The sequence below is a fragment of the Ailuropoda melanoleuca genome, chromosome 8 (assembly GCF_002007445.2).
Source record: "Ailuropoda melanoleuca isolate Jingjing chromosome 8, ASM200744v2, whole genome shotgun sequence".
NCBI classification, from domain to species: Eukaryota; Metazoa; Chordata; class Mammalia; order Carnivora; family Ursidae; genus Ailuropoda; species Ailuropoda melanoleuca.
In genome coordinates, this window is record NC_048225.1 from 10,128,796 (window position 1) to 10,156,530 (window position 27,735).

A 27,735-nucleotide genomic window follows, 5' to 3' on the forward strand; every position below is an offset into this window, starting at 1 on the left:
CCAATAAGCATATAAAGAGATGCTCAATGTTGTTAGTGTGCAAGTCCAAATTAAAACAATATCACACACCAGCCATAATGGCTAAAATTAAAAATACTGACAAAACTACATTTTATCAAGGATATGGGGCAACTGGAGCTCATAAACTGCGGGGAGAGGGGTTTTCAGTTGGTATAACTGCTTTGGGAAACTTAGGCAGTACCTAGTAAAGACACAGCCCTCTGTCCCTGTGACCCATATACCCTATGACCCAGCGATTCTGCTCACAGTTCCACGCCAACGGAAATGCATTCATATGGGCATTGAAACACATGCACACAAATGCTCCCAGAAGCATTATGGGTAGTAGCCAAAAACTGGAAACAATTCAAATGACAATTAGCAGAATAAATTGTAAGGTATAGTTATACAAACAAAGAACAGTAAACCAAGCAATGAAAATGGCTAAACTATGCTACAGTGAATTGCCCCTTCTATCCAAGCTCTGCTCCATCGGGCCCTGCCTCCTGTTCATTCATTATTTAAACTGTTGCGTCTGCTTCACACTTCTTTCTTGAAGCAGGTAGGGTAAAAAAGAGTTTAAACGGCTTAGAGTTCTTAAAGGAGCTAACAAACCCAAACAGAAGCAGGTTGTGATTCCGGCGAACCACAGAAAGTCCAAACCAGTGTCAAGGGAATTTATGCTGAGGTCAAGTGCCCTGAGCAAACCCTTGAAACATTTTAGGTTAAGAGTCACGTAGGTTTCTTCCCCCCGGCCCCTCACCCCAGCCCTCATCCTTCTTTTTCACAGTCTTTTAAACACGTAAAAAGCATGCTTAGCCTGAGTTTGTGGACCCCTTAAGAAACCAGGCTGTACCTAAAACAGCCAGCAAACACGAGGAAAAAGAAATGACTTCTCAGCACTCCACCTGGTGGTCTGAGTGGATCCAAAGGACAGAAAGTACCCAACACCACACATACAAATGTCCATCTGCTCCATTCTTGGTCAACTATAGATTCCCAACAACTGATCAGGAAGTAACGAATGTGGAAAGGCACGAAGTGAAAGATTTTGCAAGACTACCAAGGGCAGTTGAGCAGTTGTTAAAAGGCTATGAAGGGAGACTACCCCAAGAGTTAGCATCCTGGCTTCACTACTTAAAACATCTAGGACCTTGGGCAAACCAGTCCCCACCATCATCCCTGGGCTGTTACATTAAGTGAAATAATATAGCTGTGCATAGTACTCAATAATGACAGAGATTAAAAAGGGAACAGCAAAGGGTGGTACTCAGAAGCTTAAGCAGTAAAGCAAATCAATGGTAAGAAAATGGATCAATTTCCCATGAAACAATTATCTCTGCAGTGAGCTTTGAAACACAAAAGCACTTTGGAAATTCTGGAAAAGATGGCCTACCGCTCATTCAGCCAAAATGTAAGAAAGTCCGTTTTAAGAGAAAAGTTTTTTCCCTTCTAAATTCTACAAATCACAGGGGCGCTTCCGCGGCTGTCGGGGAAGCGTCTGGCTTCGGCTCAGGTCATGATCCCAGGTCCTGGGATAGAGTCTGGCATTGAGCTCTCTGCTCAGCGGGGAGCCTGCTAATCCTTCTCCCTCTGCCTGCCACTCCTCCTGCCTGTGCTGTGTCAAATACATAAATAAAATCTTAAAAAAAAAAATTCTACAAATTGCGCCGTAGATACTCACATGCAATGCAACTAGCAAACAGCATGGAGACACCAGGCACCACCAGGGGCTGCTCGAGAGTCACTTCTCCCCCATCAAGATTCTCAGCGCTTCCAACTGCTTTTTTCTTTTAAGGGAGAAAAACCGAGACATGACAAATGCTTATGGAGCCCACCCATTTCCGGAAAATATGTGTTTAAATGAAGGCCATACCACACACCAAAGGTACAACAAATACTTTTATTGCACATTTATAAAATCTGCATAGTTGTATCAAGTGTTCATCCCACCCACTATTCCCTCATTCATGTTAAAATTTGGTTAAAACACAATATCCAATCTGGGGCCTTTTAAAAATGGTCAACAGAGGATATTTCTCTCTCTACATATACATATATATATATAGGTAGATAGATAGACTTTTCTTCTTTTTACAAACCCACAGCCCTTATCTTTCTGAAGAAAAAAAAAGGGGGGGGGGAAGAGGCAACCAAATGTTCTTTCGGGCCAGCAGCAGCCTTAGACATCTGTTGTGGACAATTTTCGGATGCTAGATTTTGCTGAAATGGTGACCAACTCTCACGCTATCCTGTCTCGATCACGCTTCACGACGCCATTCTCTCTACAGACCTTAGTGCTTTGCTTTCTTTCACTCGGGACCGAGTGTGAGGTTTTCTGGTTTATTTAAAAATATAAAATCAGAGAGAGAGAGAGAAGAGAGGAAAGGCAGCTTTCTTTTGACTTTGCAGCATCTTGCTGCCACGTGCCCTTGTATTTCTACCCACACGTAAAAGGGTGCAGTTCATCAGCAACCCACTGTCATCTCCTGTCAAGACACAGGCAGGGCTTTAGACTTCTCATCTCTTGCAGTTAAGAACTTCTAAATGTCACCTGTATTTGATAAAATATCAGGAGCTGCTCGTCTGGCTCAGGCTCTGATGGATCACCCTTCTATTCCACTGTCAAAAATATTTATGCCTGAAGGATAATTTTAAAAGTGGCAAGAGGCTCAACGAAGCCCAAGCACTCTTGCAGGTACAAGAGACATTTCAGGTCTTCTGACATAATTCAATACCTTAATATGCAACGGTTCTTGTCTTTTTTAGTGAAATCGCTTGCCTGATTCTGTACCTAAAAAGTGCAATTTTATTTTCATCCTTCTTTACACTCAGAGCATGGTTGGGGTCTGGATCTGAATCTTACTTTCCTACCTAATCCCGTCCCCAGGGGAAACACTGTGACAACAACTTCTGTGCAACAGGCAGGCAGCCGCAGACCAAACTGGGCCTTGACCATGTGGGGGCTTATTTCACTGTCACAGTTGAAACCCCTTGAATTGACTCCATGACAGCTGCAAATCGGCTACAAAGGTCATAGGGAGAATTGGGTCGAATGGTCGGAGGCTCCTTCAAGACAATTATTTCTGCAGAAGGATCCAGAAGCCTGGGTAGAAACTCCCCTAAGCACAGCTGTAGATTTTCTGTGGAGGGAAAATGGATGGTTACATATACAGCTAACCAAGTATCTGAGTAAAAACCAGTTAAGCCTGCAACTATATTGGGAAGGCCTTCCACAGAGCCCATTCATTCCCCAACCTCAAAGGTCAAAGCATCGTGCTGGCCAGCTAACAACAAATGATGATTCTTTAGTCCCAACCAGGAGCAAAGACTACTTGCCAAATGTACCAAAGCGTTAGGTCACAGCTTTAAACTGTGTGACGTGTGGCAGGATAACACTAAATTTTCATTTCACTGACGGGCCTTCTAATCTATCATCCTTTTAAAACTTGAGAAAGTGGATAAGATACTCTACGCCATAAATATAATGGTGCTATTTCCTTTCAGTGATTAAAACATGTGAGTGTGTACTCACGGCACTATAAGTAAAGTTGTATATCACATACAGTCTCAAGGAAAACTGAATGACATTAAAAGGAAATTCATAACCACTAATTACAGAATTTTCCAGTAAATATCATAAACATGAATACTTGCTAGCAAGTCAATATAATATCTTTACATCGGTGAGAAACTAACAAAGAGGCTTCATATTAGAACATATGCCAACTTTCTAAGGCTACCAGAATTCATCTAAAAAGGACTAGTTTTAGGATCCCTCTCCAAAATGCTTTGAACAAGCTAGCCAATTCCATTTACCATTTTATGAATCTTGAGGGCATCCTAGGTAATAACAGGGGCTCTGTCTTGCAACTATGAGTCACGGGAAAATTTAGTTATGGCACTACCACGTAATCAAGCTACATAAACAGATTCCGACAGATGAAAAAGTACTACAAGGGTGACATTCCCGGAGAGGAGTAATTTTCTCAAACAGGGCTTGCAGGCTGTCTGTGGAGGTGCTTATCAACCACAGAGGAGGTAAGGGGAGGCTGAGGGACAGAGGTCTAGGATCCTACCCTTTGTCTCAGTAGAGCAGATCCACCTTTAACTCACCTACCCACTGCAATAAGCCTTTACAAAGGTCTGATGACCAGTGCTGAGAGTGAAAACACTGCCGTTTCTAAGTCTAAAGAGCCGCAGAAATTATTGCAAGCACCGACAACAACATACCAGCAATATCTTGCCCAAGATAAGAGCACCAATGGTTTCTCATGATCTCGATGGCATGTAGGTCATCCTTGGAGATGTCATTATTAATGATAAGGTGAATGCAGGGAATGATCAACTCATTCATCACATTAATGCCCTCGGTTACAGAGTGGTCATCGTTTGTTTCAAAGAGGGAAGCTGCTTTGGCATTCAGCTCCTACAGGTAAAAGACAGAGTGGGGGGAAAGAAAACAGTCTGAAAAAGATAAATACCTATTTTAGAAGAGCCTAAACAAGCGGTTCCCCAAATTTACTGCATATTGCCTGGCCGTCTTTACAAACCACTCCAGATATGCTGTTTCCATTGGTGTGCAGGTGACCGGGGCACTGGGATTTTTTTTAAAGCTCCCAAGGTGATCCTAATGCAGCAAAGTCTGTGACCCACTTACCTGACCTTACAAGTCAAGGTCCTGCCTACCACTTGCTTCTACTAAAAGGCTTACCCAGCGGCTCTCACTCTCTACTGAGCGTCGGAGTCACCCGCAGAAGGCATGCTGATGCCCAGGTCCCTCCCCAGAGCCTCTGGTCTGACAGTCTGGGCAGGAGTTGCCGCAGTGTGAACGCTCCCTATGTGACGCTAACACACACTGGGGCTGCGAGCCAGTGATGGGGAAGAACCCGAATCACTATTACCACCGACCGGTGGGAGCTGAGCCGGACATTCAAATGTCATCTGTACCTGGTGATTTAAGGCACAATAAAATTCAGATCCACCAACTCTACAAAGCCCTCGTTTCAGCTTCAAAATGCCCTGCCACACCCTATAACTGATACAGAAATCAGGGTATACATCAGAAAATGAAGCTCTTGAGACGAACATATGCCATGACTTAAACTCCTCCATTTGGTATTAACAAGGCAGTGACAGAAATGCTGGCTGGACTCCTTCCAGGATGGGCAATCCTGCTGGGAGGCAGGGAGGACCCGGGCGGGCTCACAGTCTGAGGGCAAGGCAGCTCCCTGTAGTTCTCCGAAGGACAAGCACCTGTATAAACCCTCGGCTGGGCCGAGGGGATATGGGTATGCCCTCCCCTGTGACTGCCAAATGCAAAAGAGGCCAGGCTAGACTTTAGTGCTGCACGACAGTGATATTAACACAACAAGAGGACCAATTCTTACGGTTTATACCATTAAAAAAAAACCTGGAGTTGCTCAGAAGTTGCTAAAATTCTCATCTACTAGCTTAGCAGGAACACCGCACACAACACAGAAAAAACACTGCATTCCTTCAACACATATCTGTTGCGTGCTTACGATGTGCCAGGCACAGAGGAAAGAGCGGAAGAAGAAAAGGGTCTGTGCTCAAGCAACTCACGACCCAGCACAGAAGCAATGTGGTGGTGACAGACACGGTGATGCAGGTATACATAAAGGGCGCAGAAAAAGGGGGTAACTGCTTCTCATCCTAACTTCCACCAGGGCTCGAAGAAGAATGATATTCACTTAAGTAACTTAAAATCACCTGTTTCAGTGGACAACTACTCTTAAGAGTTTAGAAAAATCTAAAACCTATGGAAAATTATTTTGTTTTCTAAGATGTATTTCTTTGCAGCTTCAAGGAACAGAGATGAAGACAATAAACTAATAGGAATCACAAGGCTCTACAAACAGTACGCACCAGAAGGCATTTTCTTCGGTATAAAGCGATGACCGACTCCTTCACCCCGCGGCGGGGCCCCTTCATCAGCAGAGCGGCATTGCTCTGGTAGGCATAGACCAGGTAGGAGAGTGCCTCTTGGTACCTGAGAAAATGGTAGATCAAGGGAGGGCTTTGACCTCTCTGTCCCCCAGTACAAACGTTAACAAGGCTGCAATTATGGAAAGGTCCTGCGGACAGAGGCAGCGTGGCATGCTGGGAAAAGCCTGAGGGCCAAAGACGGCGGCCACTCTCAGTTCTGCTGCAAACTGGTCAAGAAACCCAAAGCGAATCATGAAACTTCCCTGTGCTTCCGTTTTCCTCAACTCTACACCAAAGAAGGGGACTGCGTGCTTACTAAGGTTCACCCCAACTCCAAAATTCATTTTCTGGGTTCATCTTCATTTATCACAAGGAAAATCTGGCCATTACGGATCTTTACCACCATATCTATTCCTACGTGAAGGATGAAAAAGCACGTGCGATGCTTCATGAAACAGTGGGAAAAGCAGAGGTGCCCTGGTGCGTGGGGTGGGGAGAGGATGCAGGGCTATGGTTCTCGGTACTCCCAGCTGGGCATCAGTAGTTAACAGTGCCTTGACCAATAATCGGAGAGACATAAAAGGCCCACATACTTTCCTTTTTGGTAGAGTTCCAGGCCTGTGAGGAGATACACAGACACCTTCCGAAACAAACTATAATCTTCGTGCCACTTCTGAAACGGAATAAATGCCATTAGTGATTATGGTCACCATAAACTATTTCTACACTTCCCGCCACGGTCAGTTTTATGCTCTATACAGATGTTTACCGAGCACGAAAACCACAAACACAAAAACTTTTCGATAATGCTGTATTCACCATTTGCAATAAAAGTCCATGACTGACCTTAATTTTCAGTGACCTGTTACTTCCACTGAGAAACAGAAATATTTATTTCACGGGAGCTTTAGAATGTATTATCTTAATTTCCAACACCCTGTCAAAGTCATGCGGCTCTGGTTTAAACAGATGCCTGTCAAGGTCTCACAAGAACGTGCACGTGCAGGGAACACGGAAGGACAAGGCTGTTCCGAGCTCAGCACCCAGCTCAGCAGGTGTTGCGGGCACACCTAGCTGTCACAGAGCAGCGTTACTTCTAACACAATGCTTTTTTGGGAAATTTGTAGTTGTATATGCATTTTAATGCACGGAAATTTCACTTCAAATATAGAATTATTCACAAAGGGTATTATTTTAAAACAAACCAAAACCATGAATCAAGAATTTGATTGCCTAGATACAAGGCTAAAGTGGATATTAAAAGGAAATAAAGTGTTAATTTATTCTAATAGAAGAATGGAACAAAGAAACTGGTTATTCTGAGGGCCAGAAAAGATCGCTTCTCTCTTCTCACCCAGCTGTTTATTTGGGGGTGAGGGTGGGGGTGGGGGCAAGTCAGTCTGTGGTAACGCAAAATTGTCAGTTTGACTTAAGAATTAATGTTTTTGTTTTGTAGACTTAAAGAAAAGACTTCACCTTGTACTCTTCCATGTTCATGTCATCTGGACCAATCTCCTTCAGTTTAGCTCGAGCCACCTTCATGATGCTGATGGATCTGTGTGGGACAAGGGTCAGAAGCAGTGAGAGGGGCAGGGCACCACTTTCCCGTCAGAGGAGGTCACTCCTCTGGGTCACTGGGCCTGACACATTCTCGTCTCACCTTTCATCATAGCTAAGATTTTTATCTGCAAACTGTTCCAGGAGCGTCCGTTCTACGACTCTTTTGGGCGCTTCGTTCTGGAAAAAGTACACCAGCACGTGCTGGAGCCGAGGGTCGCTGTGAGAAGTCGGCGTCTCTTTGGCAAGCTGGTAGAGCCTGGAGTACTCTTCATGGAATGCCTATTAAGGACAAAACTGTAGTCAGAAGAGGGCACGCTGGGGTTTCTGCTCACAGAACCTGTTGTCTCCGAGCTAGAGAGGTTCTCGTAACTCCAAGGAGACTTCTAAGAAATTCGTATAGGGGAATTACAGAGGCAACCACGGAATCTGTGAGTTGTTTGCGTTTCATAAGGGACAGAACTCTTAAGGCGCCAAACATGTCCTGCACTTGGGAGAAACTCGTTTTTCTCATAAGGGTTTAAGAAAAACAAATATTTAGTTTTAATTAGTCTCCTTGAGTCCTGAGGACCTGAATTTTTAAAATGCACATAGATGCAATTTATTCGAGTACCTTAAATTTTACTCAGGTACCTTAAAATGCATGGTCTACTTTCTTGTATTATGGCTCCCAAACCATAAAGGCAATGTCTCCTCCCCAGCTTTATTAATAGATATGGTGAATGCAGGGAATGATTATTAATAGATATGTCCTAAGGACAACAGCAAGCCTTCCAGGCCAGGCCTAACACACCAACGCTGCGTTAGCACCAAGGGGAGGCGTTGTCAGTATCCTGTCCATCGGTTTGAACAGAAACAGAGTTTTAGGTGTTACTTTAAGGAAAAAATTCTTCGTCGCATTTTTTTTTACCATCTAATAAAATTATGGCCCCGTTACTATGATACCTGTGGCATAAGGATTAGATTTTTAAAAAGAGATACCTTAATAAGCCCTGCTTCAGACCCATCTCGGTCAAAGGTCTGACGGGCTTTAGCTATGGCCAGGATGACCCCTTGCATGGCGGGGCTCAGCATCACCTACCACAAGAAGGCACAAAACACAGAGAGAAAACAGGAGAGAAGGAAAGTTCAAAAGAAGAGCGGAGGAAAGGCGAGCGGGCTGCTGAAGGGAAGAGTGGCCGCGTGCCCGTGGCCGGCATCTGCCGCCAGCCCAGATTTGCACACCTGCCCCCACGCACACCCACAGCCCCGTCCCTGTGCACCATGGCCAGACCTTGCCCAAGAAAAGCTGTTTCTACATACTCTAATTCAGCAGGTAAATAAAGAGGGACATCTGAGAATATTCACAAACAGCACTGCTAAAGAATCGAGTTAAATGATAGCTCTCCCAGGGGAAGTGTCTGTTCTGAGAATTCCAATGGAGTTCTGTAATTTGGTTGTCTATCCTAGGACACAAATATTTTAGAGTTTTACTAAAATGATTAGTACATTTAAAATAGTCTGGAAATTAGGCTGTATACAAATATGACTTTATAAAGTCAAAACCTTTCAATGATTTGAAAAAAAAAAAAAATCCCCCAGGAAGAAACAGAACCCTGAGGGACAGGATTCGTGGCTGTTACGTGCAGCGCCAACTGTAAAGGGGACTGACCATAAGTGACTTGGGATCCCACAGCTCCTTCTGAAAGCTTTAGAATTAAAAACAACTTCAATTCACATTTGTTTTGCTTACTAGACAACTGAAAATTTTAGATCTGGGGGAAAAACAATGGACTAATATTACCAAAGACAAAGGCTCCTAATTTAAAAGGCTTTTTTTTTTCTCATAATACCAAGAAGGAAGCTAACTACCTCTCTGAGCCATCTAGACTCTGTTGCCTCCATCAGTATACGCCTGGGTAGATATATACCGGGGGCATATACACTGGGGTGGGAACGAGGTGATCTTTTACAAAACGGTAACTAAGGTCAAAACCAGACAGGCCCTCCTGTTCATTATTTGTTCCAATATTAACTATTGCCAGACACCTTCGACAAGCACATTGGGGCATATGGGAAGGAGAGAAGACTGGAGACAGGCAGCTGAGTCCTGCACTCATCTGTGTACCTCCTCATCATATCCATCTGCATCAGATCTAACCAGAATCCTTCCCACACTGGGGATCTCGACTTCAGAGGCCTCAGAATTAGGCGGGGCGGCAGACTCTGTGTCCTTCGCCTTTGGGGGCTGCTCTGACTGCTCTGCAAGGGTTGTTTCCGGGGACATGGGCTTCTCGGGTTCAGCTTCCTTAGGCTGTGGCAGCAGAACAGAGAGAAAGAGTGAGAAAAAACAGGAGAGAAAGAGGGACTGGTTAAATACAGCAGAGACACAGAATAATAGGAATGTGAGAAACTGGCGATCACTGCTGTGAGCCCGCCCCTCCTGCGTGTGGGCTTCCGAGTCTCTGTCACCTCACTCAGAGCAGCCTCCACGCCGCTCCTCTCGTACGCGTGCGCCGTGTTTGCGATGGCCTGTGCCGTCTGCTCCTTGACAATCACAGCGTGCTCCGACGCCAAGCAGCGGACCCCGTGGGAGGAGGCTGCTGAGGGCTCTGATAAGGAATGGTACAAAGGCTTTAGCATCTGATGATAAGTAACGTCTAGAACACTCTGTAAAAGGCAAGCAAGACACACCCTAAGTTTCATCTACAACCCTTCCAAAAAACTTTGAAAACAAAAGCTATGCAAACGTCCTCTAGAATGAGTGACTCAAAGACTAGGTCATCTACTTCAGCAAGAACCCACTGATGGTTCCGGAAAATTTAACGTGCTCCCAACTTCGTCCTGTTTCTTTATGTCAGTGCAGGTTTCCTACAACCGGCCTTCTGTTAGGAAGATTGTCTTTGGAGAATAGTTTTCATAGAGTCTACTTATTCTTCCGCATAGCCTCTCCCACAACCCCAAAACCGTGAAAACAAACCGACAGAAAGTACAGGGAGCTGGTCTTGCTGATATCACTCTGCTCATCAGAAAAGACACCCTAAAGCCACAAGCTATTCTGCCGGGTTGCAAAACACCACTACACTGAACTATACACACTGTGCACACTGTGGCAGCCCTCACTCAGCTCAAGCCCCAGAGCTGGCTGAAGGAGGGCAGGGTGGACGCTACCAGACCGTAGGCGCGCAGGCCCCCCAGGTACCTGGGGATGGAGAAAAGTCCTGTGATGCTGAGCTGGTGGAGGATTCCATTTGAGGGATTTTGCAAGACTGCTCTTCTTCCCACTCCTCGACTTCCTGCTCAAACCTCCAGTTATCTTCCTGAATGTAATGCTTCAGTTCAACAGACAGGGCGTCCACTTCTCCTAACATCTGATCTGATTCACTTGGGGCTGCCTCTGAGACAAGAACAAAGACAGAGTTAAAATGCAGCACCATCCATAAAAGGTCACAAAGAATCAGAAGGCCCTTTCTAGAAAGAAGGAAACAAGACACTCTGTCCTTCTTCTTACTCTGTGTGAAAAATATGTATATACATAATCCATCAGAAGTAGTGACAATTTAAAGCCAACAGTGATAGGACACCAATAACAGTGCCTGGCTGATTAGTAGGTAGGCATGCATGGAATATCTATTGAATGAATGAATGAATGAACGAATGATTACCAGAAAGCAGGAATTTGGAATAGAGGCCAATCACTGGCAAAACAGCAAGAACTGAGCAAATATTTGGAAATCCAGAAAATCATTAGATCCAACGGAAATTTCAAGTTGAACAGTTTTGTCAATGTAACCACTACAACTATTAGTGATAAGAACATCCACCTCAAGATGGTTATAGATGAATTCCAAGACAGTTAAATTGCCTCAAGCTCAACAAAAGAGAGTGCTATCCGAAAGCAATGTGGTGTAACAGTTAGACGGTAAATAACACCCAGGGGATAATTAAAGGCCTGGATGAAAAATGGCAAGGATATCAAGAACATATGAAATCTCATTTTTTTTTTTTTAAGATCTTATTTTTAAGTTATCTCTACACTGAACGTGGGGCTCAAACTCACAACCTGAAATCAAGAGTCACATGCTCTTCCAACTGAGCCAGCCGGGAGCCCCTAAATTTCATTTCTAATCCTGTGACCAAATCAAAACAAGAAGCCTACGGTAGAACAACACATCCACTTCCTGGGTGTCTTTAATTAGTCTTTTCATTAAGCAAATGACAGTTTCCATTGGTCTGTTTCTATAGTATAAAAATGAAACATGTGTATTAACAAGGCTCCTATATGCTCCCAACAACAGTCCAGTCATTTGTAACTCCCACAGGCAGCTGTTCCTATCTGGTGCTGCACGGGTGCATTTATGAGGATCAGTTACTGCTGACTGGTCATTCCATCTATCCCCGGTCCCAGCCGCACCAGCACATCAGAAAGCCAACGCACTGCCTGGACAAAATGTCTTCTGTGTTTCCTTACTCATTCAACCCAGTACAGTTTGAATAGGAAAAGAAAAAGCCTTCCATGATCTAAGATGAGAAATGCTGGTCACCAGACCTCTCCCAGAAAATGTGAAAGGAAGAGAGAGAGAATGATGTAAATGGACCACAGCATAGAGTCTGGAGTCAGAACTGGATCTGAATCTTGGGTTTGCCATTTATTCACAGGCTGCATGAGTCTGGATGAGTGGAGAACCTCAGGTGGCACATGTAGGTAATAAAAATTCCTACCCTGTCTTTTAGAGTTATAAGTTATTAGAGAAATAAAGCTTGAAAGCCTGTACTAAGGAGTAAAGTTCCAATATAAATGATAATGATGATTGCTCTCAGAATTAGTACTATTATGAGAAGGATGAAATTGTTCAGGCAAAGCCACTCATAAAATTTAGCCATTCTCAAAGGGTGCAAAAACATGTGCACAAGGATGTCACTAAAAAAGAAAAAAAAAAAACAACTAGAGACAACATAAAAGTCTTATCAATGGGAGGCTGGTTTAATAAATTATATACATATTCCATGCAATGGAATTAAAAAGTTGTTAAAAAGAATGAGTTCATTCTGTTTATAAAACTATAGAGATCACTAATACACATGAGTGATGAAAAAGATGCAGGATAGAATGGGAAAATATCCCATCGGGGGGGGGGGAATGGGGCAGGGACAGATATCGATAAATGAAATCTAGCATCCGCCCAGAACACTTCCTGAACACTCAAGAAACCTAAGAATGAATACATGCCAGGCTCCAGGATGGGAGCAGGAAAGCAAACTTATTTGTTTTTTTAATTCTCTTTTATACTGTATTTTTAAAATGCATTATTATTTTATAATAAATTCTAGTTTAAATTTTTTTTTTTAAAAGCTACAAGACCATTCCCTTCTGTGAGCAGTCAAGATTTTCCCCATCTCTGGCTTCCGCTAGGCTATTTTTACCTGCGTTGAAGTGCGGTAGCTGGTCATTAATGTACATCAGACAGTAAGCACTAACATTTCTCAGGCCCCCGTAAGAATCTCTTTCAAGTTCTTCCCAGGAAGATTCAGTAACGGAGATGTCATTGTACTTGAGCCAGACTTGTCGGGGTTGATTATAGACGTAGGCCCAGTAGTGTCCGGCGTTTGCTTGGCCTTCATGAACAAGAACAGCGTGCAAGCGATAAGGCACCTGCAGAGCAGAAGACATATTCCTGAGTCCGATGAAGCAAAGTAAACGAGGCATTTCGGGTTGTTAAAGCCCAAACTTACAGCCAACTATTAGACATACGAAAACTGACTATTTACACATGTGCTTGATATGGGGTTAACAGTAAACACCTTGATGATTCAATATGAACTAACAAAAACACAGTCTGGGAATCTATCAATTGTGTTTCAATTCCTGAATCTTTAAAACCACACATCTGAACGAGATGACCTCTTCAATGACTCTTTAACTTCCTAAAATCACAGATCTAAAGTCAAAGATAACGTAGACCTACTTAACCCCCAATTCCAAACTCAGTTTATCTAAAATAGAAATCACCTTCACCACTCATGTTGAGAAATGTGCACTGCATTTGGGACCTACAGCGGCTCTCTTGGTCTAAGCCAATTTTATCTGGTACCAAATTTCAAGTTAGCACATTTCATCACAAATCAGTCATACGGTCCCTACATTTCTTCTGCCATCCATCCATCCATCCATCTGGGGTGAGGACCCTTTTAACTCCATACTTGTTTGTTTCAGGGTTTGAAAAGCATTTGTTTTTTCAATAGGGAGAAAACAGAGCAATGCTTTAGGTGCCAAGTAGGCACTGATAAAAAGAAGAAAAATCGGCCAGAGAATCAAGTTAAACCTGCATTCTATCTTGACAGGTTTTTCTGGTGGGGACATTTTTGAAATAACACAGAAGAGCAGATGAAGAAAATCCAAGATTTATAGGGCGCATTCCTGCTATGCCTTCATGAGACCTGGCAGCCGAAAGGGCTCTCCTCCACCAGCCGTGCACACAGAAGCCACTGGGCGCTCGTGCCCCTCACCGTGGCATCTTTCCCCCTCCATGCCCACGAAGTTATTCCCAACAAAAATTTATATGGACAATAAGAATTTCTTCCTTTACTACATTCCCTTGTGGAGTTTTCAGGGAAATAAAGCTTGAAAGCACACTGCTAAGCAAAGTATCACCAAGCATGACGATACTTTGGAAAGGGTGGGTAACTAGTCCCTGGCTGGGCTTTTCCCCACCGCACGACTTAAATGACCACTTGATGAGAAATTTTTAACACTTGACAGCAAACCTTTCTACTGCATAAAAAAATACTATGTGGCAGAATCAAAACAAATATGTTTTAAATTTTATTGTTAGTAGAAGATACATTCCTCATTTTGGCCTAAAAATAAACAGAAAAACACCTATTTCTGTCCTAAGTTTACTCTTTTAACTCAGGGAGGTTCCCATTCAGTCTCAAAGAAATCTATCAGATTTTCTTTTTGCTCTACATCAGCACATGAGGACGAGGACATGCCTTGACTATTTCCCATCAATTTGCATCCTACCTGACGAAGGAGAGGGTCACGATACATCTGCTCAATAGCCTGGGTGGTGCTTGCAATACAATTCTTTAAATCTGTTAAAAAAAAAAAAAAAAAAAAAAAAAAAAAAAAAAAAAGGNAAAAGAAACAAACGGAGTTAAAATGATGTCCTTCTAAAAAAAAAAAAACCATGTCCTTCCAAGCCACACAGGGTGCTTCAGCCAAGCAAAGAGCACTGCTCCCCTAGGTTCTGCCGATTTCAGCTTTACTCTATGAACCACAAAGGAGTGGAGGCTTTCAAGGCAGCTAGTGCTTTAGGTTATGAAGGCTTTTAATTTAACCTAATTCCATTAAGGGTTTAAAAAATTATCTCTTATAATCAGCACCAAAATTTCCCCCAAAAGAAACAGTCTCTAGAAAAAGACTTCCATGGGTCACTTTGTGTGTAAAATGGATGTCCCTGACACAGGGCCAGACAGGAGAAAGCAGAGCAAAAGGCAGGGCAAAATTTCTGTGATAAGAACTTGGGAGGAATCTGGGTTTGACAATTTGATTTGATCTGACTGATATTATTTGATTGCTGTGTTTATTTTATTTATTTATTTAGCTCAGTAGACGAAAGGAGCAAGGAACGGAAGGAGGGAAAGTCTGAGCAACATGACAATGAAGCCAAAGGACCTGTAAAAACAGAAGGCCGAATAACTCCATTTCACATTGTGTGCAATGCTTGACCACTCTCTGCCTCATTAGCCTTCAGTAAAACATGCTTCATACGGACAAGACTCATAAAAGCAGAACTCTACGAGAGCCCAATTTTAAGTCTGGGTCAACTAAAGCCAGAGTTCATTCACATCAGCTACAGGAACAGAAATCAGTGGATGCAGAAAAATCTCAGCTGAAGGTCATCACGAGCATCTAGGAGTCCCAAGAGACCCCAGAAATTTTGAGGAGGGTTTCTAGGAGGGATCTTTCCAAAGTTGTATGAAGGGAGAGACTAAAAGTATAACAGTAGTCCCAATCCCCGTGTGCCCGAATCGTGCCTCATCATCTATGCCTCGCTTCCAGCGGAAAGGGAAAGAGCCATTGTCCAACAAGTTTTAAAAGAGCCAACCTTGTATATCTTGTTCAATCTCACTCCTCCACCTCTGAAGACAGGTCTTAACAAAGTTCATCTCCTCATCTGTGACGGTGCGAGGAGCTGGCTGTGCAGGCATTTCCATGGAGGACCGGGAAGATGGAAGTGGCTTATTCATTGCCTTAGACTTGGGTAGAGAATCTTCAGGAGAAGAAAAAGTACCTTCAACATCCTGAGAAGAGCTTTCTTTACTTGTACTGAAGAAAGATAAAAATCATGTTCACATGGTAATTTCCAAAGTACGCCTCGGTCTCAATTAATGTGCTTTGTGATGCTGTTATATGGAAAAGTACTGCTATAATTTAGTGAATGTTTGCTCTATAAAGGTACTGAGCCAAAAAGTGTCTTTATATGCACCATCTCATGTAATATGAGACAGATACTATTATCATCCCTAGTTCACCAATTACAAACCTAAGGTTTAGGTAAGTTAAACAACTTACCCAAGCTCACCCAGGTAGTAAATTATGGGATTTAAACCCAGATCTGTCTGAGTCTATGATTCATGCTCTCTAACCACTTCTTCTAAGAAGGGACATGAAAGAAGAGTTCAAAGAAGAGAAGACTGCACTGGAAGAATCAAGGAATCACAACAGAGTTTCCACAATGCAGATGACTAAATAAAATATACAGAAGCAACAAATATGGACTTTTCCCCAATCGGTTCTAGTGATTGTATTAGCCAGGACACACACAGCAAATCGGATCTGAGCTGGAAGAGAATCGGAGGACTCGTTGACTTGGCCTCCTGGTTCCTTCACAAGAAAGACCCTCCTGGCTGTCATCTTCAATGTCTAGCCAGTTCTTGGACATGTTTTAATTGTCTACTCATGACTAAATCTTCCCCTGAGGTTGACTTGGTTGAGCATCCTTCTCAGCAGGTGTGAGAATGAGAGGTTTCGGAAGATCAGGGACTGAGTGGCAGCTAGCTTACAGCTAGTTCAAAACAAGGCAGCATTGGTGGGGCACGAACACAGTGCAGATCGTTCAAAAAGCCTCTGAAATAACCCCACCCATCCCGTGGGCAACACAAGTGAGTGCCCTGGTGGGAGGCAAACCCTTCCCTGAAGATTCATAGCTGTTGCCCTCTAATGGGCTGAGTGTTTATCAGGTGGGAAGATGGTGCACAGTTCAAATTACACAAAAAACCCCAACATGTACTATCTTTTTTTTTTTAAGAGTTTAATTAAAAGTAATCTCCACACCCAACATGGGGCTCGAATTCACAACCCTGAGATCAAGAGCGGCATGCCCCACCGAATGAGCCAGCCAGGCACCCCGCCCCCCAATGTGTCCTATTTTAAGCATTTGTTTTCATTACCTTTCCTTGGATGCCAGGTCAGAAACTGGGCAGTGTGCTGAAGAAAGCGGTAAGGTCACGCAAGCGTTGCTTTGAGACGTGGAGCTTTCTGAGGCAGGTTTTGTACTAGCAAATTCAATAACGTATTTTAGCATGTCTGGGAGTGGAAACCGTGCTGGGCCCGAGCCGTACTTCACATACCTAAGAGGCAAAGACAAGGGTGCTCTACTGGCCCAGTCTGCCTAGTACTTTGTGGCTTGCTGACAGAACATCTGTTACCATGTAGAGTCCACAGAAAGGCTTATTCCTAAAGGCTATGCAGTATTCGATGTGTCACTCAAACAATCCATAAGATGAGAATTCTCTACAAAAGTAAAAACTGGTAAGTCTACGTGTTTACACCTGGCAGAAAACATCTCAAATGGGCTCCTAATTGAAGTCATGTCTGTTACGCTTTTTCTTGATATTGTATCACATCTAGGCTCTGGTCAGAAAAGTAAATTCTAGGGGTGCCTGGGTGGCTCAGTCATTAAGCATCTGCCTGCGGCTCAGGGCATGATCACAGCATTCTGGGATCGAGCCCCACATCAGGCTCCTCTGCTAGAAGCCTGCTTCTTCCTCTCCCACTCCCCCTGCTTGTGTTCCTTCTCTCGCTGGCTGTCTCTGTCTCTGTCAAATAAATAAAAATCTTAAAAAAAAAAAAAAGAAAAGTAAATTCTACTTCTCAAAAGAAAACAGGTATATTAACAGTACTCAAATCTGAAAATCATGCTGGTGTACCCAAGGGTTTATTCTTTGCTACCCTTAAGACCCCTACATGGAAATTAAGAACAATGAGAGAAAGCTAGAAATGAAAAGCAGGTGTTAATAAAGGCCAGAGTTTAAGAAGACTGGCAAATCTTTCTTCTGCAGGGTCCTCAGTACCTTATTATTCATGCACTCATTCAACGGCATAGGCCAGCCATAAATTATTGATGATTTCTTTGGGATTAGTAAATAATAAATATCGTTAATATATAACCAAAATAATTAACAAATTATTTTAATGCTATCCAATATTCTGCTTACCAGCACATGTAAGACTCAGTAAAAATAGGAACTTTAATGAACTCTGTAATTCACTAGAGGGGACAGCATTTAAATAGTACTGGTTGACTGGCTGGTACAGGTGAACCCTATTATTATGGGGTTTCATTTACAAAGGGATAGAGAGGCACTTGGAAAGAAAGAAACAGGTACAGAACTAGGAAGAAAGAAAATTGTGTCCATTTCAAAAAGGACACTATGAAATGAGAATAGCATGGGAAATAAAGTATAATGCAGTTCAAAGTCAACCACAGGTTAGAGGGTAGGTAGCAAAGACACTTCATCCTCACTAATTCAAAGGAGAAGTAGAATTAACGGCTGGCTGCCATGGAGTGTGGCGGCGGCTTTCACTGAAAAGGATGTCAAATATGTCAACATGAAGGAACCTTAGAAAACTGTACTATTCCTTAGATGTATTTTCTAGCCTCACTTCACCTACTCTCAGCTTATCTAACTAAACCCTACCTACCTTTCAAGATCTAGTTCCTCCATGAAGTCTTCCTCTATATACTACCCTCCCCCCGCCGTCTCCCTGCTCTGAACTTCTACAGGACAGGACCTGAACCTCATGTCTATACCACAGACGTGGCTAATAGGTCTTCAGAAGCACAGAGCATTTGTTGAAAGAACTAATTTGCACATGAATGGCCTGGACCTAAGGAAACATTTTCTTACTCGAAATGCAGCACAGATAAAATATGTCATAGGATCTCCAGTCATCATCTTACAACCAGCACTTGAATACAATACTGATACACAACTTGAGGAAAAATTTTCCTCTAAGAAACTTAGCTTCAGTTTTCTGAAATAATCATTGTCCTGTTGTACTGAATTAATTCCTTTAGACCCACTGCTTCATACAATGCTGCACCTGTATTCAGTTAGTAGAATCCGAGCAAAAGTAGTTCCAAAAAAGAGGTCTACACTATATGCAAGAAATCTTATTTTTAATATTATATTGAGCTATCTTAGAGAAGAAATGGTGAACTTTTTGTTTCATGATGAAACTAATGGACGTGCCTGGTAAGGAAGCTCAAATGCGAAAGAGTGTAAAACAAATCATCAAAGTCATCCGCTCCCACTGTGGTTCTACTAACTACTGGTATCCACTAACAGTTCCTGCACATTTTCCCAGGAGCAGGTTACACTTAGACAAGTGATTTTTTTTTTTAATTACCCAAATAAAATTACCCGAGATTTTAGAATTTATTTTACTTATTTATTTTAAAGATTTTATTTTTAAGTAATCTCTACACCCAGCATGGGGTTTGAACCTACAACCCCGAGATCAAGAGTCACATGCTCTACTGACTGAGCTAGCCAGGTGCCCCTTAAAAATCATTTTATTTATTTTTTAAAGTAGCATCATACTACAGAAAATGCTCCTATACTCTACCTTAAAATCTAAAGTCAGAATGCCCTGTTGGTTACTGGCAAATTGAGTTTTTCTAAGTTATAATACATCAGATATATTTGGTTCTATAAAAACAATTAAATTTTTCCAATCTTACAAAGCCATCACTAAAACCTTAAAAGTAAAACAGAGCCACAAATAGAGTCCTATGAATCACTTCCAGGTCGGTATTTGAAGAATCAATCCTTAGCTTAAGTCTATATGAGACAACTAGAGAACTGATCACTATAACCCTGGATAAGTTCTTCCCAAGTGAGAGAGGAAGCTGGAGATGGGGACCTATGGGTTGCAGGGTCTATCCTGGGCTGGTATGGAAAGTGCTGCCTCTCAGGGAAACGAACAACCTCGCAATGGAGTGCGCAGAGGTGGGGTGGTGGTCACAGCAAAACTGTGAAGTAGAGAAAGGGGGGAAAAGCCATTGACACTATATGGGATTTTCTTCTTAAATGCTAAATCAATGAGATCGATTTTTACTAGAAAGAAATTACACTGACTCCTCCTTTGGAAGTCACGGGGTGATTCCAAAAAAACAGTCAGTGGGAAACAAATCAACAGAAAGGGAAAGATTCCTCCATGAGAGAGAGGACTTGTTCTGTGTCACGGCCATTAGCCCTCTGAGTCATTAAGGACCTGCTCCAGAAAACGCTTTCCCCAGAATAGTGGGACTGGAGCACAGTGACAGTTACCTCTCCCGTGTTTGTGAAGAAGATGATGAGGGGAGTAGAAAAAGTAAAGGGCTATGAACTCAGAGGCGGAGCTCCCTTCATGCACTGCAAGGGACTGACGGTGTGACTCTGAGTCCCACCAGACCTCGGGACTACTAATCGTCCACGGATATCCCGGCTCCTCTTACAGACTGCTCCATGCTTAGAGAGTTCTCCCCAGCTATTTTATAAAACACACTAGTTAACGCTTAAAATCCAAATTAATTCTTAAATTTAAGCAAATTATCTGGTTTTAATGTTCTACTCTTTTAACATTTCTAGGCACAAAGGGGTCACGCACGACTCACCTTTCCAGTTTTTGTTGCAGAACTTTTATTTCCTCCTTCAACTTTCGAATACACTCTCTCTTACTTCGAATAAGCTCTTTGCTCTTGTACATGTACCTAAGCAAATGATAACACCACAAACACAATTTTATTTAAAAGCATTAATGGCACACAATGACAGCAAACCAGGGATACGAGGGAACTTCCTCAACCAGACAAAGGGCATCTATGAAAACATACAGCTAAGATCATACTTCATGGTGAAAGACTGAAAGCTTCCCCCTCAGATCAGAAACAATGCAAGGGTGTCCACTCTTGTCTCTTCTACTAAATGTTTTGCTAGAGGCATGGTCCATGCAAGGAAGGAAGGAAGGAAGGACGGACGAGGGAGAGACAGAGAGAGGGAGGTAGGAAAGGCATACAAATAATAAAGGAAAAAGTAAAACTGCCTTTCATTGCAGAGATAATTTTTTATGCAGACATAATTGTCTACGCAGAAAGTACCAAAGAACTACAAAAATGCATCAGAACTAGTGAGTTTAGTAAAGTCAAAAGATATAAAGTTAATTAACAAAGGGCGGCGGGAATCTGCAACTCTGTATACTTGTGAAGAACAAATGGAAAGCAGAATATTTTAGAAACCATTAGAACGTCAAAAGCATGAATTATTTCGGTATAAATTTACTCAGATATATGAAAGACCTGTACACTAAAAATTACAAAACAATGTTGAGAGAAATTAACAATTTAAATAAATGGAACTATACCAGTTCATGGATTAAAGGACTCAAAACAGTTTCCTCAAACTGATCTAGAGATTCCACATAATGCTAATCAAAATCCCAATAGTTACTAGGTAGTAACTGACAAGCTAATTCTAACACTTACCTAGAAATACAAAGGACCAAAACAGCCAAAACAATTTTGGAAAAAAAAAAAAAAAAAAAAAAAAGTTGGAGGATTTACCTGATCTGATGCCAAGATTTACAATAAAGCCACAGTAATCAAGACAATGTGTCACTGGCTTAAGATTAGAAAATAGATAAAACAGGGACTCCAGAAATAGACCCACACTACATGCTCAATTAATTTCTGACAAAAGTACCAAGGTAATTCAATGGGGGGAAAGGCTAACTAGACATCCACGTGCCTCCTTTTCCTCCCCTGCAAAAAACAAAAAAACAAAAGCCCTTATCTCATACTATATATAAAAATAAACCCTAATGGGTCATAGACATGAATAAAAGAATTAAAATTATGTAATTTCTAGGAAAGCAATAGAAGAAAATCTTTGTGACCATGGTTGGCAAAGATCTCTTAGTTAGAACACAAAAACACAAACTGTAAAAGAGAAACTGATACATTAGACTTCATCAAAACTAAAAACTCGGGGCGCCTGGGTGGCACAGCGGTTAAGCGTCTGCCTTCGCTCAGGGCGTGATCCCGGCGTTATGGGATCGAGCCCCATGTCAGGCTCCTCTGCTGTGAGCCTGCTTCTTCCTCTCCCTCTCCCTCTGCTTGTGTTCCCTCTCTCACTGGCTGTCTCTATCTCTGTGGAATAAATAAAATCTTTAAAAAAAACAAACAAACAAAAAACTAAAAACTCATTGTCTCCTAAAGATACTGGTAAGAAAATGGAAGAGACAGCACAGATGGGAATTAGGTGGTTCTGTATCCGAAATATATGAAAGAACTCACTCTTACAACTCAGGATGAACACAATCAACCCAATTAAAAGATGGACAAAAGATCTGAAAAGACACTTCACCCAAGAAAATATACAAATGACCATTAATTAAGCACATGAAAAGAAGCTCAACATCGATGGTTATCAGGGAGATATGTCAAAAGAAAAATACGATATTCCTACAAACCCATGAGAATGGCTAAAATTTAAAAGACGACAATTCTAATTATGGGCAGATTTGGAGCAAATGGAATTCTCATACGCTGCTGGTGGGAATGCAAAATCATACAGCCACTTTAGAAAGCAGTCTGGAAATTTCTTATACAATTAAAGATACACTTTTCATACAACCCAGCAATCTTACTCCTAGGTGTTTTACACAGAAGCACTAATAACCACATCAAGACTTTGGGGTGAATGTTCACAGTAGCTTTATTCATAATAGCCTAAAACTGGATACAATCGAAATGTCTCTTGACTGGTGAATGGAAAAAATACTGAACTATTCCTACAGTGGGATACCACTCAATATGGATGAATCCCCAAAACCTTATCCCCAGTGTAAGAAAACAGACACAACAGAGTGTATTTTGAATACTAACGCCACTATTGTGACGTTCTAGAAATGACAAAACTATAGGACCAGAAAACAAGTCAAGTGGTTGCTGGGGCCTGGGGTTGGGGAAAAGAGACCGACTGCAAGGGGTAAGAGGGAACCTTCTGCGGGATGGAAATATGCTATATCTAACTGTGCTGGTTACCCGACTACAGACATTTGTCAAAACTCTTTGACTCTACACCTAAAAAATGGTAATGCTGTTTTGTGTGTAAACTACAAATCAGTAAACCAGACTTTAAAAAGATTAAAATCCTATAATAGGAGTCTGTCTAGGAATTTTTTTTTCTTCAGGAATACACACAGTGTTGAGACTGGAAAGAAATACATTGCGGCTACTGCACATAACTGCTCTTCACCCTAGAATGAGTGGGGCTTTCACCCGGAGCCGAGCTACTCAGGTTGTGGTCCCAAGATCAAATGCATCATCAGCGTCTGCCTGAGAGCTTCTCAGAAATGCCAACTGTAGGCCCCAACCTAGATCCAATGAATCCAGTAACCCCACCTTTGCATATTATCAAGACCCCCAGGTGATTCCTATGTGCAATACACTTAGTAAATGCCCCCTTCTCCTTCTGTAATCCACCAACAAGACACAGAACTCACCTGTCCATATAGATGATCTGAGGAAATTCCAGCTTATTGTGAATTTTCTCTGGCTGACCAAGGGATTGATTGAACTCAAATCTTGAGAGTTCAAAGGTCAACACCGGAGGTAGCTTTGTAAACCAACGCTATGTCAGAAGCAGAAATACGAAAGAAAGAAGTTAATTTCAGGAAATAGTAAAAGCCAGATTTAAAACATCCCTCATCAAACTTTCTTCTTCTGGTATAGAATTTATATTCAAATTAAAGTCACCCTAGAGGTTTTTTTTATCCCAAATACTAAAGTGATCACTTAGCATCGTGCCCTCTCAGAGAATGTGGTTATTCCTCAGGACTCCAAATTTACGAGCCAGTCAACAACATTTTACTCGACTACTATCCTCAGAAATACCCACCCTTAAGCAGGTGAGCTGCACCAAAAATCCTCACCACTTACTAAGTCATCAGTAGTCAAGAGAGGGTAAAAACCTGTAGAGAACAGCTAGCCTAACCAAAGAATCAGAAATTATGACCTAAGCAGCATATAATTAAGGAGTTAATTCTCCCCATGAATCAGCTCAGAAGACTAATATGTGTACATATATACTATTTATTTATAGTCTATTACCCACAATTTGAATCCCCTTTATTTCTAAAATAAGAAACTTGAAAGAGCCTCATGAGTGCTCAAGTTTCTGAGAAAATCTCTGAATTCTAAGACCTTACAGATGTCTCCTAAAGGACCCACTCAATCAAGCCAGGATGTTCCCTTGAGCTTCAAGACAAGAAAGCACTGACTTATAAAAAAAGATCTCAACTGTTCCTGATCACAGATAAGGAAGAGCTAAACCAGGAGAGGCATTTCTGTTCAATTCACCTGTATGCCAGAGGTCTGCAAGAACAGCTTTAAGACGTTCCCTTCACCAAAGGTGCAAACGGCTAAGTTCCCTTTCCCTTGTTGGCATGAGGTGAATCCAGACAGCCTATCTGACTACCTCAGGGTAAATCTAAATAAGCATAATGATTTTTTTCTTTTTTTTTTTTTTAATAGCGTTCCCACTCTTGAATAAAGGTCTCCAGAGGTCTAAGTAGCTGGTGAGCATCCCTTCTCCTTCGTAAGGGCATGCATCACTGTGCACAGATGGGACAGATGCGGTGCCTCCCAGCCAGGACTCACAACTGGCCTCGGAAAGCGAGGGAGGCGGCAGCTCTCTAACAGGGCCCATGCTGCCCTACAGCTCACGCACTTCGACACGGCTCGTGTCAGGCTCCTGATCTTAATCCAAAAAAGTTCTGCCTCCTCCTATAGCATGTGCTGAGCTGGACTCACATAAGTCCACAGTTTTGTTTCAAAATGTATGATGAAAGGACAAGCCAAGCTGTGTGGTATTGACGGTTGCGCTCCAAAATCACTAATTCTTAACCCAACTGGAATTCTGAGGCATTAACTACCCTTGCTCTCCTGCTAACTTCCCCCTTTCTTTCCAACCCACAAAAGTAAATGAACGTTAAATTTGAAAAATTTTTAAAGCAAAGGCAGAATTTACTATGAAGAACAGTAAATATTATAATAGGGAAAATATTCTAAATGGCATACCATAGGAGTTAAGCACTGTACTTTTACCCTCCGAAACTATGGAGGCAGTGGGTTCTCCCTACTGGTACAGGTAGGCTTCAACAGAAAAAGAGAAACTTGATCATACTTAAAACATCAGAAGCAGCATACAACCTTTTACATGATTAACTCAAATTCATACTTTCAGCAAAGAATTTATTTATCAAACACTAAGACTGACTAACGCGTATCAACTCATGAGAGACCTTCAGACTAGTTCAACATCTGTTAAGTGTAAAGTTATTTAATATCTGATGGGAAGACAGTTTGCCAAAAAGCTCAGTCCTACTTAACTGGCTTTGTCACTGGCACGGCAAATAAAAATATCCAACTTACCTCTTGCCCATACTTCACCGAATGATCGGAAGGAAGCAGCTCAATGTCACCCTCCACCATGGCCCCTTCCAAACATTCGTCTAAGTTGCGATAACCATTTACCTGAAGGGGATACTGGCCGAAGGTCTCATTGTTACAAAAGGGCTTTCCTAGGCAAAGAAACAGATTGCTTTTTTAAAGACATCACTAGTATTATCTGAGGCTTTTTTTCTGGCACCACAGATGGCATCTTCTTAATTCAGCAACTGGCTGAGAACCGTTAGAAGCGTACTTAAGCCTGTATGGCAACTTCCAATGAACCGGTGGATCCAGGCACTGATCGTGAGTGACAGCCACCGTCATGGAAAGAAAGACAAGCAGACATTACGTGCCTCCTGATCAAAGACGACCCCACCTCTTGTGAATTAGTCTTGCCAAGAAAAGCCGTACCTGAATCTGGTCAAACTCTAGATCCAACTACCAATTTATAAAAAGAGGAGTAGAGAGGAACGTGTGAAACTGTATCATGGATACGCAAGCAGTGAGATTTCAGACCGTGGGGCATCTCAGAGAACAAACCACCTGGTTTCTCAAAAAACACATTTCAAGGAAAAAAGAGATTGGGGGAATAGTGTACAGACTTTGCTAAGAGACTTAAAGATGTATAAACTAAGTATAAATGACCCACATTTAGATCCTGATTACAACAAACTGTAAAAATAAACACATCATCCACCCCCCATATATAAAATTATAAAACAACTTGGAAATCTGAACACTGACTAGATGTTTGATATTAAATGCTACTTTTTTGGAGTGGATATGGTACTGGATTGTTTTACAGAGAATATCGGAAGGGTAAAAAAAAAAGGAGTTAGGGACTGTCTGGCCGTGAACTAATGGTTGCTGAGTTCATGGGGGTTTTTAGACTGCTGTATCTGGATGATAAAAATTCTCCATGGTAAACAAAAAATTAAAATTACACATCCAACATGCAGCTTAGATAAGCCTCCCAAGTGGAGAACCATTTTTGGCAGTCTAACTCAACTAAACCCTTTAAGATTAGATATTACATCAGATAAAAACAACAGAGAGAACTGAGTAGCATCACCGTGTCTGACATTAATACTAGATTTGGGTTGTGCAAATATTATACAATTAAATCTGACCGTTCTGAGGTAAACACTGTGCCCATTTTACAGAAGACTGAGGATCTAGGCAATCACACAGTTTGCCTGTGTTGCACACATACTAAGAGGTAGAACCAATATTCAGACTTGGAAATGCCTGACTCGAAAGTCTTTTCGACTAATACAGATACGGTCACAAGTCTAGAACTAACAGTAAGAGCAGAGAGTTTACCTTCACGAACCCCTTCAGTGAGGAAAGTACCGTAGAAAAGCTGCACCATTGGATTTTCAGATTTGTTCCTGGGATTGCTGCTTTAAAAAAAAAAAAGGAAACAATTCTCTATCATTTGGATCAGATAAGGACCACACTAAACCTAACCGTCATTCAAAAACAAAAATAGTACATTTTCATCGACCTTCAAAGAGCCAGTCGTGGTCCAAAATTAGTAATGGATTGGCTCAGTTTAAATACTCATTGAACAAATATACAGGCATGATCCCTGGCTGTGAGGAGCTGGGGGGGGGGTCCCTACATGCAGGAAAACACATGTATCTGCATTCATTCAATACATACATCTATAGCCAGTGACAGATGTATGCAAATTCTAGAATAGGACAGAAGCAAGAATCAACCGTCTTGTGCAGTTTTGCAAATAAACACAAAAGTTCTTCCTAGTGGCACAACAGAAATGGACAAGCCCACCTCAAATAAAGTGTTACTATGTAAGGTGCTACTTGCAAAGCTGTCTTATATGTACTTCTTTTACTTAGAGTAAAACAATTTAGAAAATTTCTCAGCATCTATATTCGAAAGAGGATACTTGTATTCTTTGCCCTGAATTTCACTTCTGAAATTCCTTTCAGTGACTGCAATAATTAAATTTGATTTACCATGTTCACATCTAGGATTGATTTGACCTTTCAATACCATTGTGTAGCACAGGCTATGACTTTAAACAAAGTTCAGAGTCAATGGCCTCTCAGTGAAAGGTGGCAGGTGGAGATGATTATCTACATCTTCAGACAGAAAACCCAAAGGCAAGGAGGATACAAAATGACAAGTATCTGAGGGGTTACCCCATGAAGTTTGGCAAAAACCAGCAATTCCTACTTGAGAAGAGTACTTTCCCCCCATCACGGTTCTCGTTGGACCACTGTGAGTAGGAAGGCGGGACAAACAAATCCTCAACACTCACTTCACATTCACAGCTAGCTGGAATGCGTCCTCTAGCCAATCCAGGAGCTTGTGTGTGAATTCACTCACATCTTGCTACAAGAGAGGCACAAATTGCATAAGAGTTAGATCCACATTATACTTAGGGAAATGAAAATCTGCCTTTATCCCGCCAAAGATTAAGACTGTAGGACTACAGAAG

At 41.9% G+C, this 27,735-nt stretch overlaps 1 protein-coding gene across 9 annotated transcripts in view; it reads right to left on the reverse strand.

Moving 5' to 3' along the window:
* Nucleotides 1–1,889: 1,889 nt before the first annotated feature.
* USP28 (ubiquitin specific peptidase 28) overlaps nucleotides 1,890–27,735 on the reverse strand; it is a 60,212-nt gene continuing 34,366 nt past the window's right edge. For 4 of the 9 annotated variants that reach the window (XM_034665801.1, XM_034665795.1, XM_034665792.1 and 1 more), the window contains 19 exons: nucleotides 27,556–27,629; nucleotides 26,592–26,671; nucleotides 25,251–25,399; nucleotides 23,321–23,448; nucleotides 20,433–20,528; nucleotides 16,942–17,121; nucleotides 15,597–15,817; nucleotides 14,510–14,580; nucleotides 12,910–13,138; nucleotides 10,688–10,882; nucleotides 9,958–10,097; nucleotides 9,614–9,799; nucleotides 8,488–8,583; nucleotides 7,610–7,788; nucleotides 7,426–7,504; nucleotides 6,543–6,622; nucleotides 5,890–6,013; nucleotides 4,234–4,429; nucleotides 1,890–3,143 (listed from right to left, as the gene is read on the reverse strand). In XM_034665801.1, the coding sequence (XP_034521692.1) occupies nucleotides 2,968–3,143; nucleotides 4,234–4,429; nucleotides 5,890–6,013; nucleotides 6,543–6,622; nucleotides 7,426–7,504; nucleotides 7,610–7,788; nucleotides 8,488–8,583; nucleotides 9,614–9,799; nucleotides 9,958–10,097; nucleotides 10,688–10,882; nucleotides 12,910–13,138; nucleotides 14,510–14,580; nucleotides 15,597–15,817; nucleotides 16,942–17,121; nucleotides 20,433–20,528; nucleotides 23,321–23,448; nucleotides 25,251–25,399; nucleotides 26,592–26,671; nucleotides 27,556–27,629 (2,679 nt within the window). In that variant the 3' untranslated portion in view covers nucleotides 1,890–2,967. The remainder of the gene's footprint in view (nucleotides 3,144–4,233; nucleotides 4,430–5,889; nucleotides 6,014–6,542; nucleotides 6,623–7,425; nucleotides 7,505–7,609; nucleotides 7,789–8,487; nucleotides 8,584–9,613; nucleotides 9,800–9,957; nucleotides 10,098–10,687; nucleotides 10,883–12,909; nucleotides 13,139–14,509; nucleotides 14,581–15,596; nucleotides 15,818–16,941; nucleotides 17,122–20,432; nucleotides 20,529–23,320; nucleotides 23,449–25,250; nucleotides 25,400–26,591; nucleotides 26,672–27,555; nucleotides 27,630–27,735) is intronic. The other 5 variants (XM_034665793.1, XM_034665797.1, XM_034665796.1 and 2 more) reach the window with 5 other exon arrangements.